At 37.1% G+C, this 14,866-nt stretch overlaps 2 protein-coding genes across 7 annotated transcripts; both read right to left on the bottom strand.

Moving 5' to 3' along the window:
* Positions 1–359: 359 nt before the first annotated feature.
* On the bottom strand, positions 360–7,612 carry LOC110810281 (dentin sialophosphoprotein-like protein). 6 transcript variants are annotated; one of them, XR_015816392.1, is made up of 7 exons: positions 6,118–7,612; positions 5,840–5,939; positions 5,257–5,453; positions 3,204–5,143; positions 2,487–3,110; positions 1,030–2,394; positions 360–811 (listed from the first exon to the last, which is right to left on the bottom strand). XR_015816392.1 is itself a non-coding variant. In XM_088211560.1 (7 exons), exons 4-7 carry the CDS (start codon positions 5,449–5,451, stop codon positions 1,311–1,313), a joined length of 3,843 nt encoding a protein of 1,280 aa, XP_088067686.1. In that variant the 5' UTR covers positions 5,452–5,453; positions 5,840–5,939; positions 6,118–7,080; positions 7,249–7,612; the 3' UTR covers positions 838–1,310. The 6 variants fall into 6 exon arrangements, 4 of the variants coding, with proteins under 4 accessions (XP_088067686.1, XP_088067683.1, XP_088067685.1 ...); XR_015816391.1 differs by having other exon boundaries at positions 360–688; XM_088211560.1 differs by lacking the exon at positions 360–811 and having other exon boundaries at positions 838–2,394; positions 6,118–7,080; positions 7,249–7,612.
* Positions 7,613–9,474: 1,862 nt separating this feature from the next.
* Positions 9,475–14,605, bottom strand: LOC110810298 (proline--tRNA ligase, chloroplastic/mitochondrial). The gene is made up of 11 exons (XM_022036414.2): positions 14,167–14,605; positions 14,016–14,072; positions 13,637–13,747; positions 13,426–13,512; positions 13,205–13,318; positions 12,922–13,128; positions 12,153–12,290; positions 11,659–11,820; positions 11,128–11,327; positions 9,984–10,067; positions 9,475–9,861 (listed from the first exon to the last, which is right to left on the bottom strand). Exons 1-11 carry the CDS (start codon positions 14,497–14,499, stop codon positions 9,720–9,722), a joined length of 1,635 nt encoding a protein of 544 aa, XP_021892106.1. The 5' UTR covers positions 14,500–14,605; the 3' UTR covers positions 9,475–9,719.
* Between the last annotated feature and the right edge of the window lie 261 nt (positions 14,606–14,866).

Genomic DNA, 14,866 nt, shown 5'->3' with positions numbered 1-14,866 from the left:
TCCTCCAACAAGAGCGTAATGTATTAATTTTCGTACAATTTTATAGTGATTCATTCACCCATTTTAAAGGTTGATCGCATTTCATAGAATTGATCTTTCGATAGTTCACCAAAACAGTGATGAAATCGCCAAGTTCGCGAATCTTTCCCTGTATTGTGATTAGAGCTAGGTTGAATTACAAATCAATCATGTATGTTAGTCTCAACTAATTACGAATTTACGATTAACATATATAGTATATGGTCTTCTCCATCCACAGTTAGTCGAAGGTAGTTTAATCTACAATTCAATTTATCTAACCTAAAATTTACAAAGTCATATTGTCTGCACATAATTTCTTGACAACCACAAAATGAAGGTGTCCCAAATCATTTATTTATTCATGGATGGACATTGCAGGAGATAGACCAGAACTCCTACTTCAATTTTTTTTTTTTATTTTTCAAATACAGATTTTCAGTTCAGTCCCCAGCTCTAAACATTTACAGATAGATTCTCTGAATCCTGTATTGTACTTATTTGTTGAGAAAATCACATAATTCCTTACAGTTTAGGTTACAAATATTTCATCCAAAGTTCTACCACATCATAACTTTGTTTCGGATCGGGAAGGTGAGGTATGATCGAACACATTTGACATTTCTGTCAATGACCAAGTTTTGAGCTACTAAAAAGATTCATAGCTTACCTGAGAGAGTAGTGACCAAAACAAACAATACGTTAGTAGCGTTTGAGCTTTGTGCACCCACCCGGAAAAGAAATTGGAAAGTATCTTGGGATAGAAAGATACAGCAACTGAAATGATGGAGGACTGCAAGTTCATTAAGCATAGTGAAGTGCAAAAAAACCATTTGATTTTTTTTTTCATTAATCATAATATGGAAGTAGATACTGAAAACAACTAAAGAACATCAGGAAAATGATCTTAAAGAAAAGGAAAAGGAAAAACATTTATAGAAAAAAAAAAAAATGTGCCCTATCAGACCTACAGAAACTCTAAAAAATTCTGAGACCGGATAGAAAAGTTACCCAAGAACACCATGAGAGACAAAATTGATCTGAGCCCCTGACATTCCTTTTGTCGGAACGAAAATTAAATGTATTCGAGAGGGAACAAATTTTAATCCACCAGGAAGCTAAGAGATTGCAGCCAACATGGAATTCTTTCAAGCTATGCATTTCTTTTCACTACTGCAAATGAACTGCATCTATTCATATGTGTATCTTAAATAACATCTCTTCACCAGTTAATCTTAGTGCAACCCCAGGCCTCCCAGCAGCACCCTTTTTGCGGTCATCAAAATCAGAAGTCATTCCCACATTGGAGTTCTCTCCATTGTATCGAAAATTTGCACAACACCATCTGATTCGAAACGCCTCACAGGATGAATCATCTCATACCTGTTCCCATGTTTGTCATCATCACTGCCTTCATATTTACATGTCCTGCTACCACCAGCCATATCAGGAAATCTTCTGGATCGTATCAGGGGTCTGAAGCAATCATCAGAGTTCGGTCTTCTAACAGATCGGGCTGGCCCAAACCTTTGGCTCTGACGAAAAATTCTCATAGGTGATTTCCTGCCCCTAAAATTTTCCAGGTTCCGATCCTCAAACCACCTGGAATAACGATGGGGTGAGAATCGATTTCTTGGAGGAGACATCAAATCTTCCTCACAATCTGAAGCGAAGCGCTTCTGAAATGGTAATCTGACTCTTTCCATTCTAGGATCCTGCTTAAAATTCGGAGATTTAGTTCGTCGCCAGGCAATAGGGGAATGAGCCCTCGAACTTGATCGAGATTTCTTGTATGGTTGACCATAATTAAGTCTTCCTCCACTGAAGGGAGAGATACTTCTTTCTCTTCTTGCTATCCGATAAGGCATGCGACCAGAAAATTCAGTGGAATCTTCAGGCATGGTTCTATCTCTGAAACCTCTACTCGCTCCTTGTTGATATCTTCTAACCCTAGTCCTACCAGGACTAGTGTCTCTTTCATGTAAAATTCCAGTATGCATAGCATTTGTGTCATCTGGGTTTGCCAGAGATGATCTCCTCCCTAGGCCCCGGTAAACACCATTTGATGAAGAGGTTAAGAATTGCCTTCGAATGTTGTCAGGTCCAGAAACCCTTGCAGATCCTGATACAGTAGTATCTGAGCCGACATGACTCTCAATAACACTTCTGGGTCTGGGGCGTCCGACATCATAAGAACTGCTATAAATAGGTGAATGACGTCGTCTAGAATCCCAATAACCCATAGGAGAACTGACAAACTGACCACCTCCTGGGCTTCTGCCACGCACATGTAAAGCAGATCTATCTCTTCCCATGAATTTGTCAGAGCCAACATCCCTTTCATCCCGGCGACATGAATCACCAAAAACATCAGACCTGAGAACAAAAGGAAATTAATAACTAAGCAATTTTATAAGTAAAATTGTTGAAAAAAAAAAAACACAGAGAAATAGAACCATAAAATTCACCTGCTCCTCTGTATGCCATCAGAGGATAATGGCTCATCAACCCTTGGAAGCATCTCCCTCTTGGATGCCTTCAATTCAACCAATCTAGAAGAACAACACTTGACATCAGAACCATCTCTACAAACAACAGCATTCTTCTTTATCTTGCTGGCATCAGCCATTTCCATGGATCCTGCTGAGCTCCCTCTCAAAGCATCTCCGATGACAGATGCAGTTTTCTTAACCATGTCCTCAGATTCTGAACCATGTCCTTTTTTCTCAACCCCCATCTTTGTTTCACTAATTTCTGCTGTGTGACATAATTTCTCTTCATCAGACTCATAGTTCACCTGTTCAATTTCCTCACCCTCAAAATCATTTTCCTCCCAGCATGGACTTGTTTCCCTCAATTCCCCATCACGGCTCTCAATAACACTTTTTGGTCTCAATCGCCCAGAACTAAAAGAATCGTTATAAGAATGCAAATGACATTGTATAGAATCCCTATTCATTGCAGAACTGACAGAGTGGAGACTCCCTGTGCTTCTGCCTTGTAAATGTAAAGTAGATCTATCCCTTCCCATGAATTTGCCAGACCCTCCATCCTTCTCATCCCGAGGGTATGAATCATCAAACACATCTGGCCTGAAAACATAAGAACATTTTTTACATAAAAAACATAGGATAATGAGTGACCAAGAATTTTTTTTAAGAAAAAGGAAATGATCCGAACAATACCTGCCCCCCCTCTGTATTCCATCAGAGGATAAGTTTCCTTCAGGACAGGGATGCAATTCCCTCTTGGATGTCTTTGATACAATCATCTTAGAAGAGAAATCCTGGACATCAGAACCAACCATACAGTCAAAAGATCCCAAACCAAATCCTTTCTCAACCTCCACCTTCTTTTCATTACTCTCAGCTACATGACATAATCTCTCATCTGCAGAGTCATACTCATAGTCCACATGTTCAATTTCCTCGCCCTCATTTTCCTCCATGAATGGATATGATTCCCTCAACTCCCCATCCTCAAATTGAGAGTCATACCCAGCCTGAAGTTCCATAAAGTTTTGCAAACCAGCAGCCCAATTCTTATCATTTTTGGAAACAGAGCCAGAGCTGTCAGCAGAACGATCTTCTGTAGCTGTCTTACCTAAACCACTATGATCTACTTTACAGACTTCTTGAGACATACATCCAGCATCCTCTTGAGCAGCTGGGGAATTTCCAGAATCCTCCTGCATCAACTTTTCAGATATGTCATGCCCGGCAAGATCAGTTTCAACATGAGGAACTGACAAAGATGTGTCAGCTGGTCCACTTATATCCACATTTACCAGACCATGTTCATCTAAACAGGTCAATGCATCTTCGGACTTGGGTGAAGGACCCAGATTTTCTATTTCACTAACAGACTCAACTCCATCGGAAATATTTGTGTTTATCATCTCTTCATCACAACCCTTCTCAACATTTAAGCCACCATCCCCATCGAGAGTAGGCCTGTCAATCTCACATGTAACTTTCTCCATTACTGGCACAAAGGGAGATGCAACATCAGACTCTTCCACCTGAACATTTTCTGCACACAAGAGTTTGCCAACTTCAGTCCCCTCATTAACATTAGCATTACTGGGTGAACTTTTATTTTCCTCATATAATTTCTCACTTCCAACATTAGGGCAGGTGGAAGAATCAACACATGGATCCATGCTTCCAACCTGTGTCGATCCATCAGTATCAATAATGAATGAGAGAGAAGGCTCCTCAGAATTACCTACTGGTGTTGGAACACATCCATCATGGTTCATGGAAACATCAGCACATCCTTCAAATTTATGTTCCTCTCTATCAAAACCATTTAGCTGACCAGGCAAGTCTATTAACTCTGTCAAACTAGAAACATTATTTGGCACATCAGATGCAGCAGTTTTTTCAAATGTATCATGGTTATCACCAAGAGACTCCTTCTGAACCTCACAATCTTGCGGAACCTGCAGTGCTCTGGTCCTGTTTGCAGAGAAATCTCTTACAAACCTTCGGCAATCATCTTGGCCAACAGTAGAAGGTTGCTCCCAGGCATCCATTGACAGATTTAAATCCCAATGGGACCTGTCATCTCTTGGGGACCCAGACTTTTCAACCTTTCTGTCATCCTGATCAGCAGAAGGTTTGCGCGAGACAGCGGCACAATTTTCCTGAAAAGCTGAATTTTCCACATGATCTTCGCACATTATATCTTTAATGGAGAGAGAAGCTGTCTCTAGAGATACATTATTTTCTTCCATAGGAATAGAACAAGCCAATGAGTTAGGTTCTCCTTCTGTTGATTCTCCTGCCGAGTCATTTCCCTCTGCATAGTCAATACCATCAACCACACCACTATCACAAGCCACAGTTGCAAGCATCTCAATACCAGAGAAGTCTCCAACACCATCAAGTTTCTCAGTTGTAAGCATCTCAGTTCTTGATGGCTTTCTCCCAAAGTTCGAGTTCCAACAAGGTCGGCCTGAAGCCTGTTGACAAGGTAGTACAAAATCTTCAGGAATTTCAATATGTGCAGAGAGAGTCCGTAGTGGTGGAGGTGATGGAGATCGAAATACAAATCTTCGTTTCTTTATTGGTAACTGCTCTACTTTGTCTGTGAAGCGCCGTCCAAGGACAGCAACACCAACCTGTCCAACAGAAATAAAAATGTAAACATTAGAATAATGAGAATTTGCTAGAGGAAATTCTGACTAGAAGGGAAGAAAAATACAAGATAAAATTGGAACATGCAATATATAACCTTCTCAGATTCCGAAACTGTTGTGCTCTCAGCCCCCCTTGCACAGCCATTAGTTGCCTCCATTACCCCAATTGTACTTCCAGTGACTTGTTTCCTAGTGCGCCTAGTCACACTCCTGTTTCCCTTGGTCACCGTCTTCCAAGTCAAGTCAGGATTTACAAATTTTGCATGTTCCACACCCACTGTACTCATCATACCTGCAAGAAAAAGATCCTACCATCAACCAATGGTCTACCACAACTAATTTAGTTTTGCAAAGAAGCTGCTGCTTGTTTCTTCCAACTTGACATTGGAGTAGCAGAAGTATTGCCAGTGCATGTGCAGACTTCAGTCTGCAGATGGTTGAAGTGAATTCTTTTTATCTAATATATGCCCATAAGCCGATTAAATACATAAAATAAAATGCCAATGGTAGCATAGGGAAACACTCCAAGCAAATTACTCTCTCTTAGGTCTGAATTTTTTGAGTTGAATTTCTGTTACCTAAATTCTTGCCCACTAATTAGACTAATTAGGTAATCAATTCCAGGGAAACAAGAATTTTCCCCCAAAAAGTCCCCAAGAGAAAACCTGAGAAACTTACTGCTAAATCGGTTGCACAATTGTCACACCAATTAGCAGAACAAATTCCCTGAACAGATCACAGGAACATTAGCCTTTAGTTGCCACCTTAATTTTATCACCTGCAAAATATAAAGGTACATCAAAAAAAAAACCCATAAAGCATAAAACACAAACACAATACAAGAAACAAAGCAAAACAGCTAGCGCACATATATGTTTTTTTTTTGTCAAAAATAATGTTATCAAGCCCAAAAGCTGATAACAAGACTGCCAGCACATGCCTCCACAGTCCATTACCTTGAGGCAGAATGTGTTAACAAGTTTTGAAGGCCAGCAAATGCTCCATCAATTGTGAATGTGGCATTGAACATACTGGGTTCCTTATACTTGGAACCAGGCTTCTTCACAACCATATAATTAAGAGCAATAAAACATAAAGAAACTAGGAAGGGTTCACAATTCAAACTACATAGAGTTAACACCCAAAAACGAGTGTAACTGAGCATGTAATTTTTATCTAAAGGTTGCTTTCCGCATTTTGACTAGCTGTCATTTCATAAGATCCCGTTCTACTCCATCATGTAACCAAAGGTTGCCAAAGTGCATCCGAAACATCAGAACCCATTATGGAAGATATCACAACCCCTCCTAATCTTGAATCCAGTTGCAATTTTCCTTTTCGAATAAAAGCCCAGGCCAAAAAGGATCTAAGCAACAAAGCCTCCCCCTACCTTCCTCTGTTCTAGAACAAAATTTCAATTGCTTATAATCCCCAGCATAAAAGTATATGCGGCTCCATATATTGCAAAGCATGTAGACAGAATCAAACAAACATGAGATATCATGTCCCGATTGAAAAGCAACAAGTTTAGAAGACAAATTAACACCTTTCTCAGTCACCATTTTGCTCCTGCAAATCGAGAGTGATTCCTAAAATCTAATTATTCCATTTCCGTTGTAGTTACATAGAAGCCAGCCGGCACAACTGCCTTTGTCATGCATATAAAGTCACATAAGAAGCAGATCAGTATTGCGTTCAATGTTTCATCTCAAAACTCCAAAAGCCGAGTAGATCTCACGCTTTAGCAGAAAACTAAGGCTTCAGTAATGTTGATAATCACAAGAAACGGTGATATATCGCGATATATAGCTTGTTTCTAAGACTAATATATGGGAATCTCCGCCAGAAATCACATCTCATGATCCACTATGGCCCTTGAAAAACCCTAATCCTTCAGTTGTGCTCGTCAAAAGTAAATCCTGCTCAGTCATAGAGGATTTTCAATCCTTTTCGCAGCCGACAATAAATGAGGTACATCAAACAAATCCAGAGCGAATCGTAGATTTCGAAGCACAAAATCTCCTATGCTCGAGGGAAAATTAACCACAAACAAAGCGTAAAAATCAAAAACTAGGGTTTTTCAATACCTGTTTTTGTTTTAAATCAAAATCGCACGCGATTAGAGATTTGATGGAACTTCTGATGAGATTTGAATCACAGTAACCTCTCTCTTTCAAACAAATCTTCAAATCATAACGAGAAAAAAGAAGGCAACAAAAGAACCACCGAGATTCAATCCTTCCTCTTCACCTCGTTCTTCTTGGTTGTCAGTCAAGTCCTCGTTTGTAGACAAATCAATTGAAGATTTCCAACCATCCGATCGCCGGACCTTTCGACGTCGCCGAACGCCGGTCCTTCCCCTCTTTCTGATAACTTTTCTCTTCTCCCGCTTGGCGACAGACAGTCTCGTCTTCCTCTCTCTTCCCTATTTGGATTACAGCAGAGGAGATACCCTATCACCACACGTATTTATGATCATCTTTATACCCAAAATACCCTTCCCCGAGCTGCCATATTTCGCTAATTGCCTTCCTTTTTTCTTTATTTTGTTTCCGTAAATTGTTTTTATTACTCAAATAATATGATAATTTTTGCAATTATTACGAAATCTTAAAATTTTTAAAAAATATATTATATAATTTTTTTTTTTACCAATACTTCATTTTGTAAAAAATTAATAAAAAAATTTATTAATTTATTAATTTAAATCTATAATATTTTTTACTTGATTTTATAGGCAAAAAAAATTCTAAATAAATGTATTTTTTTCTAATTTTGGCAGCTTTATTATTATTATTATTTTCACAGAAATGGGGGGACCAATTTATAATATATAATAGGAAAGTTAAATATTTGCTGGAAGCCTCGATTTGGCCCAACCCTAAAAGTCAATGGTCAAACAGTGACTGATCCCGAGGGCTATATTGACTTTTCGCGTTTTATTTCTTTTATATTTTATGGGACGCTAAAATTGGAGTTTAAATGGAAATAAAATATATTTAATCACATGCCATTTTCAAAAAGGAAAATTTGAATGAAAATGAAAGATTAACAAATCAATTTTGATTATCCAATTTTAACTTACCTAATTAATTAAAATAATAATTTAAACAAATAAATTGAATACTAATCCTTAATTTTTTGACTAATCATTCATTAGTAGAACTGTAAATGATTAATTAATCTTAATCTTTTGTGTACCATAATTTTTTGAAGTGAAATATAAGAACTAATTAAGCATTAATTCTCACACGAATTATATTAAATTAATATTAAAATATGTTTTTATGGCCAGTTTCAAATATGTTAATTTGATTCTGTGGACGTGTCTTAATATGGTGAGAAGTAAAATTTATGCACGTGTTTAAATTAATTAAAAAAAATAACTAATGTCTTAATATAATTTAAAGTACGATTTTTTGAAAAAAAACATTTTTAGTAGAAATTTTTATTCATACATTATAAAAGTTATATTTTGTATGTATCACAATATATAAATTATATTAGAATGATAAAAAAAATGAAATTCATATAAAATTTATATTTAGAACTGAACAATGCATTTTAAATTTCATGAAAATTAATAGAATTTTGATATGATTTTCTATATAAACTCAATTTTTTTTCTCATTTTAAGTGGAACAGTGTTCATCTTTAAATGAAAATAAATACCCATTAAAAAAAAATTGAAACAAACTTAAAAATAAAATTTACCCAAAATTTACATTTATTTCAAACACAGTTTTAATCTAAAATAATTATACATATACACATTTACAAATAAGTTTTGCACACACACACACACACATATATATATATATTAAACTTGAAGCATAATGTAAGATTCTAACGCAAGTTTGCTGGAGAATTTGAGAATCATTTCTGATTTGGAGCATTCTTTATTCGGATGAGAATATATATATATATATATATATATATATATGTTCTATGACATTTATAACAATTTCTTAAAATACACAGAGAGAGAGAGAGAGAGAGAGAGAAATTCCTTCCCTGACAGATGCTGTTTAATATTAGGAATAGGTGAGAATAAATGGCCTATTTCTGGAGAGGAAAAAGTAATACTGGATTCTTTTTGGTATAGTAATATATATTTGCTGTTGAACAGGTCAAATATATATTAAGATAAAAACTATATTCTAGTTAAACTGATTTGTAACTTTTACATACCCAGATAATATATATATGTATATATATCTATATATAAGACACTTGTATTTGCATTCAACTAATATTTGATTGAAAATTAAGAAAAATAAATAGTATAGAAACTATATGGTTTAGCCATAGTCTGACAGTTCAGAAATTTAATGCTCACTAGTAATTTATAATACTTAGCTCTCTCTGAAACTAAGGGGTAAGAGATCAGGCAATTGTGAAACCACCCAAAAGGACAAATTGAATAAATTTACACCCTGATTGAACTTGGTTATAAATAATTTAGTCTTTAAGATAAAAAGGAGAAATCTTGGCAGTATTCACCATGTCAAGTAATTGATATAAACAACACCCTATATATGTTTGAAGATGACAAACCTTAGTAGGATTTTGCAAAAATGGCAACTTCTTCAGCTGGTTTGCCGGTCATCAGACAGGTTTTGATCCCCAGGGGTTGGTCGAAGGGAAAGCAGCGTATGGTGGCCCCGGTTTCTTCTTTTACTCTCAATTCATCTGCATCACTGCATTGGTAGTGGAAGAATAATTAGATATCTAAAACAATGGCACGAAAGTGGGCATAACTAGTGATGAAATCTTGGTTGCAGAATACAATTAGTATGTACAAAGCTCAAGCGTGAACTACCTAGCTGACCACGGACCCCTAGCCCATTTTCCCAAGGATATTGCTTCCTTGAGTTCACTATAAGAGCCCACATCCACAATGTTACTGCACAAGGAAGTTAAAACAGAAAATAAGAAGACTAGCAAATTAAAATCAAGAGCAAAAGCCCCAAGCACACATCATATGTTGACATCAATATTAGACAGAAAGCGCCCTTGAACAACAAAAGCCGTCTATTCAATGATCATTTTTCTTGAAGCAATAAATAAAACACGTGTATTCAATAATGCATTTTTCTTTAAGGAATAGAAAACATTATGTGTAGTTTGCTTCAAATACAGATGATATTGCAAATTCTATCATCGTATCTCTAGGAGTTCCAATTCATGTGATGTGCAGATTCTCCCATGGTCCCAACCAGTACACTCTCTCACACTTCCAGGAATGCGAGTTTCAGGTTTGGTTTGACAGATAAGAATAGGCACCTATGAAAAGAGAAACAGGCTGCCAATGTGCAACTCATCATATTGGACATAATAGATCAATGCACTACTATAAACTATCGTTTTCAGAGGATACCTTTGGTACCCTCGCCACCAGTAAGTTACAGTGAACTGCATCCAGAAAAAAAATAGGAAGTACAAACCCTTGAATGCCACAGCATCCACATCAGACATGGACATCTTTTATTGTTGAAATAAGAAACTAAAAATAACAACAGGAGGCCATAACATTACGCAGACAATGCCCTACAAAGAGACTAAGAGCTGTCATTTGGCTACCTGGGGGCAGTTTAAAAAATAGTTACATGTCTGGGTATCCATTGGATGCTAAAAAACAAAAAAATGAGATCAAACCGCTGGCATCCATAATTCTACTGTTTGTTATTTGCAAACAGAAAATGAAGTCCACCAATTCAGTTACTTGAGGATTTACCTTGGCAGCAAGTGCTACTTATATCATATGCAAACCATAACAATTCCTATAGCTCTTTTATTTCAAAAAAAAAAAAACCTTTCGCTCAAGAACAGAACATTAAAAAACAGATGATACTGGCAACTGCAGGACTGAGTCTAAAATTAATCAAACACAAAACTTGAAATCAACAGTAATTTTTTCTTCTTTTCAGATTCAACATAGTAATTTCCGAAGAGAGAAATTGCACCTATCCCGAAATGATGTTGCCCTCCCAAGAAGAGATGACTGGATCTCATCCAACTTGTCTTTGACATAAGCTTCTAAAATTGAAGGTTCCATGGATATGCCAAAAACTTTCCCTTCCTTTCCAGGAACATCTCTCCTTGATATGACCACACTTCCACTGGAAACATCCCGTGGGCCAATCTCAATTCTTAGAGGGACTCCCTACAAAATCAGTGTCTGAAATTAAGGTGATGAAGTACAATGTCAAACTCCAAACAAAAAGCCTTTCAGAAAATCTTATTAGGCTGCAGTCAGTTCTTTGACTCGAAAAGTATAAAATACTTTAAGAAGCAAACTTAACAATCATTAATGGTTAAAGCATGGTGAAGAAAATAATTCCGTTTAGTCTTGGTTTAAGTCAGTACCTTGGAATTTCCAAGTCATTATAGAAACTAGAACACAGATTCTTTTTTCATTTTGGAAACATAAAACCATTACACTATTAAGCACCAAAAAAGTTAGTACTGAAGTTTGTTTTTCGACAACTAAATACCTTCATTTCCCAGAAATTGAATTTCCAACCCGGGGTTCTCTGATCTGAGTCATCAAGTTTAACTTTAAGCCCAGCTGTTTGTAAAACTCCTTTTACAGACAATGCAGCAGTGAGCACTCCTGTTTTCTCATCAGCCTTCTTCCATATTGGAACAATTATAACCTAGAAGCAGATAACCCATTAGGGAGAAAAAAAAAATTGAATTCTGAAAGAACAAAATCAAGTATAACCGACATATTACTCGTGGCAAAAAAATGGACAACAAAGTTGGGTAAGCTAAGCCCTTAAGTTTCTTAAAAATATTTGCAGGCAGTTTTTTCCATCCAAAGGAATACTAGGCTCTATGGTCATGATTTGATTCCCCAACAAGTAGGATACTTACAGTATGCAATTCAAATGGGCATCTCAACAGCACCAACAAGATTGTAGATTATAGATTGCCATTTAAAAAGTAATAATAAAACAAAACGGAACATTAGGCATCTAAAACATACCTGTATTGGTGCAAGCTTTGGAGGGAGCATTAACCCATTGTCATCTCCATGCGTCATGATTATACCACCTACAAAGCGGGTACTGATAGCCCACGATGTCTGCCACACATGTTGCCTTTCTCCATTTTCATCAGTAAACTATATGAGCGTATATTTTGGTCAAAGTTCACTCATCAATAGAAATTATGAATAACCAAAGGCAAAAAATTGAAGTTGTGATTTCAAAGGACTCGGCAGAATTAAGTTTGAAGGGGCCAAAAGATCATTCAGTATAAAGCCTAAAGAGATAAAATCCTTAACATTACATCAGGGTTGACCAGTTCCTCAAAGTTGGATTGAAAATACTCTTCACCACCCTGTTCTGGTGCCACCATTATTTCTCCCAGTTTTTGGAATCTTAGTAGGAAACGATTACTCGCATAGAATGCTAATGAGCCAAGTGAAGTTGCAGACATGTTAATGGTGCCTAAGGTAGTAAGCCATAACTCTTGTTCTCATAAAAAAGGAACCCCGAGTATGGAAAACATAATCATATAGCTGCAAGAACACCAGTTATAGAACTAAAAAAATGGACTCTCTATGTTTTTTACACGTGCTATTAGCTTCCTCAACATCCTCCAAACAAGATTCCTGATAAAGTTTGTTAAGAATAATAATCATAGAAAAGACCTAGGAATATGTAAACAAAATCATTATGTTACAGCAACCACTCTAAGCTTCTGAAATAAAACTCAGAAAGGTACTTAATAGTATATGTTGCTTTGATCACCTGTGTTCCAAAGGCACGCGAGAAATTTTGACCAAGGTCGTGGCTTGTTCCAGCTTGTAGTGCCTTCCGGTCACCCATCATAGCCTCTATAGTATAAGTCTTATCAGCACCAGCAAATGTTTCCACTTTTGATTTTCGACCTACAATAACAGGTATTGCAGCCTGCTCATAAGCAAACTTTGTATAGATATCAATCATCTGCATCGCCTGTGTTACAGCAATGCAAATGTATTAGTTATGCATAAAGACCATAAGTAGCCTAGAAGGAAAAAACGGTGTTAACCTCTTTTTCTGCCTCTTCTGGGGTGGCATGTGCAGTATGACCCTCCTGCCAGAGAAACTCAAGAGTCCTCACAAAAGGTTTTGTGCGCATCTCCCACCTTGTGACATTTGCCCACTGAACCAAATAAATAGCAAAACAACTGGAAATAAAAAACGGGGAGCAAAAACAGATGCAACCAAATTCTATTTACAAGGGATACAGCTTGAGCAACAAGGTTGGACCTGGTTGATCATGAGAGGAAGATCACGATAACTATGAATCCACTGAGTAAACATGTGATTCACAATGGTTTCACTTGTAGGTCGAACCTGCCACAACCTCAAGAAATGCAACAATCAAAGCCAAAACTCAGGTCATAAATTTTCATGGACCTGAAACAGTATTATCACCAAGATAGTATGAGATTTATACAACTGCTGATTATCTGCATACCACAAGTTTCTCTTCAAGTTCCTTCCCTCCCCCAACTGTAACAAGAGCTAACTCTGGACTGAAACCCTCAACATGGCTAGCTTCTTTCTCTATGAAAGAGTATGGTATAAACTGCAGTAATATGGTTCAAATTGTACATATCAAACAAGTTGCCAATGCCATCCAGATAACAAAATCGAAAGAAAAAAATCCAATAATTTGTTAGAAACCAATGTATCACGAATATAACAGGTCGGCGTATTAGACGTTTTGCTAAGAAATTCAGCTCTAAAGACTTCACTACAAAAGAACAATCTAACTCAATCGAGACGAATATTTGCATAGAAGCGAGCATTTACTGAACTCTCTCATAAACCACAGAGAAGATTAAGAATCACACCTGTGGAAAGTACATGTTGCTGTGCCCTGTCTCCTTGAACTTAACATTCAAGTAATCCTGTAATTTACAAAGAAATGAATACATAGAAACATTTACAAACAGAGAAGGATTTAAATCAGTAATCCACGAACTATTGATGATTATTAAGGACCTGAATAGCCTCCCAAATGGCATAACCGTATGGACGAATAACCATGGTGCCACGAACGGGACCATAATCCGCGAGCTCAGCGTTAGCAATAACATCGAGGTACCACGCATTGAAGTCCTGAGACCGAGGAGTGATGACTCGGTCCTGGTTAACTCGGTTCTTCTGGCTAGCCACTCGGTCGTCCGTCTCAGCCGGACTCGAAGCCTTGCTCTGTGCAGTGAATCCAGCGGAAAAAGGCGGCCGGAGGTAGAATTGCCGGAAAGAAGCCGGAGACCGGCGCGCCGAAGGAGAAAAAAGAGAAGTGAGAGAAGGTAGTCTCAGCGACACTACCATTTTCCGATTGAAAACCTGTATTTGAGATCTTGAGTTCGAAGATGTTCGTGTGAGTTAACGAGATGAGGTTTAGACGCGGAAGAGTATGTGAGTGACTGACGTCTATGGGGGTTCGTGGTCGTTCAGGCCTGTCAGCCGTTGGATCATATCTTAGTTTCCTAAACATTTGGAAAATTTTATAGGGTTGAAATGAAAATTAAATAACGAGTTATTTGAGATTAATTCAAAATTATCATTACATTTTTACTTAGTTTTTATATTAATTTCAAACTTGCTAATTATTACATTAGAACCAATTGTCAAAGTATGATTAGGCTAGTTTTTAGCATAATGAAAATTAGTAATTTGTTTGTTATTTGTGAAAATA

This window comes from Carica papaya, chromosome 9 (genome assembly GCF_054855325.1).
Source record: "Carica papaya isolate Zhongbai chromosome 9, ASM5485532v1, whole genome shotgun sequence".
Classification (NCBI taxonomy): domain Eukaryota; kingdom Viridiplantae; phylum Streptophyta; class Magnoliopsida; order Brassicales; family Caricaceae; genus Carica; species Carica papaya.
Note: the sequence above shows the minus strand (reverse complement) of the source record. Positions and strands in the feature narration are given on the sequence as shown.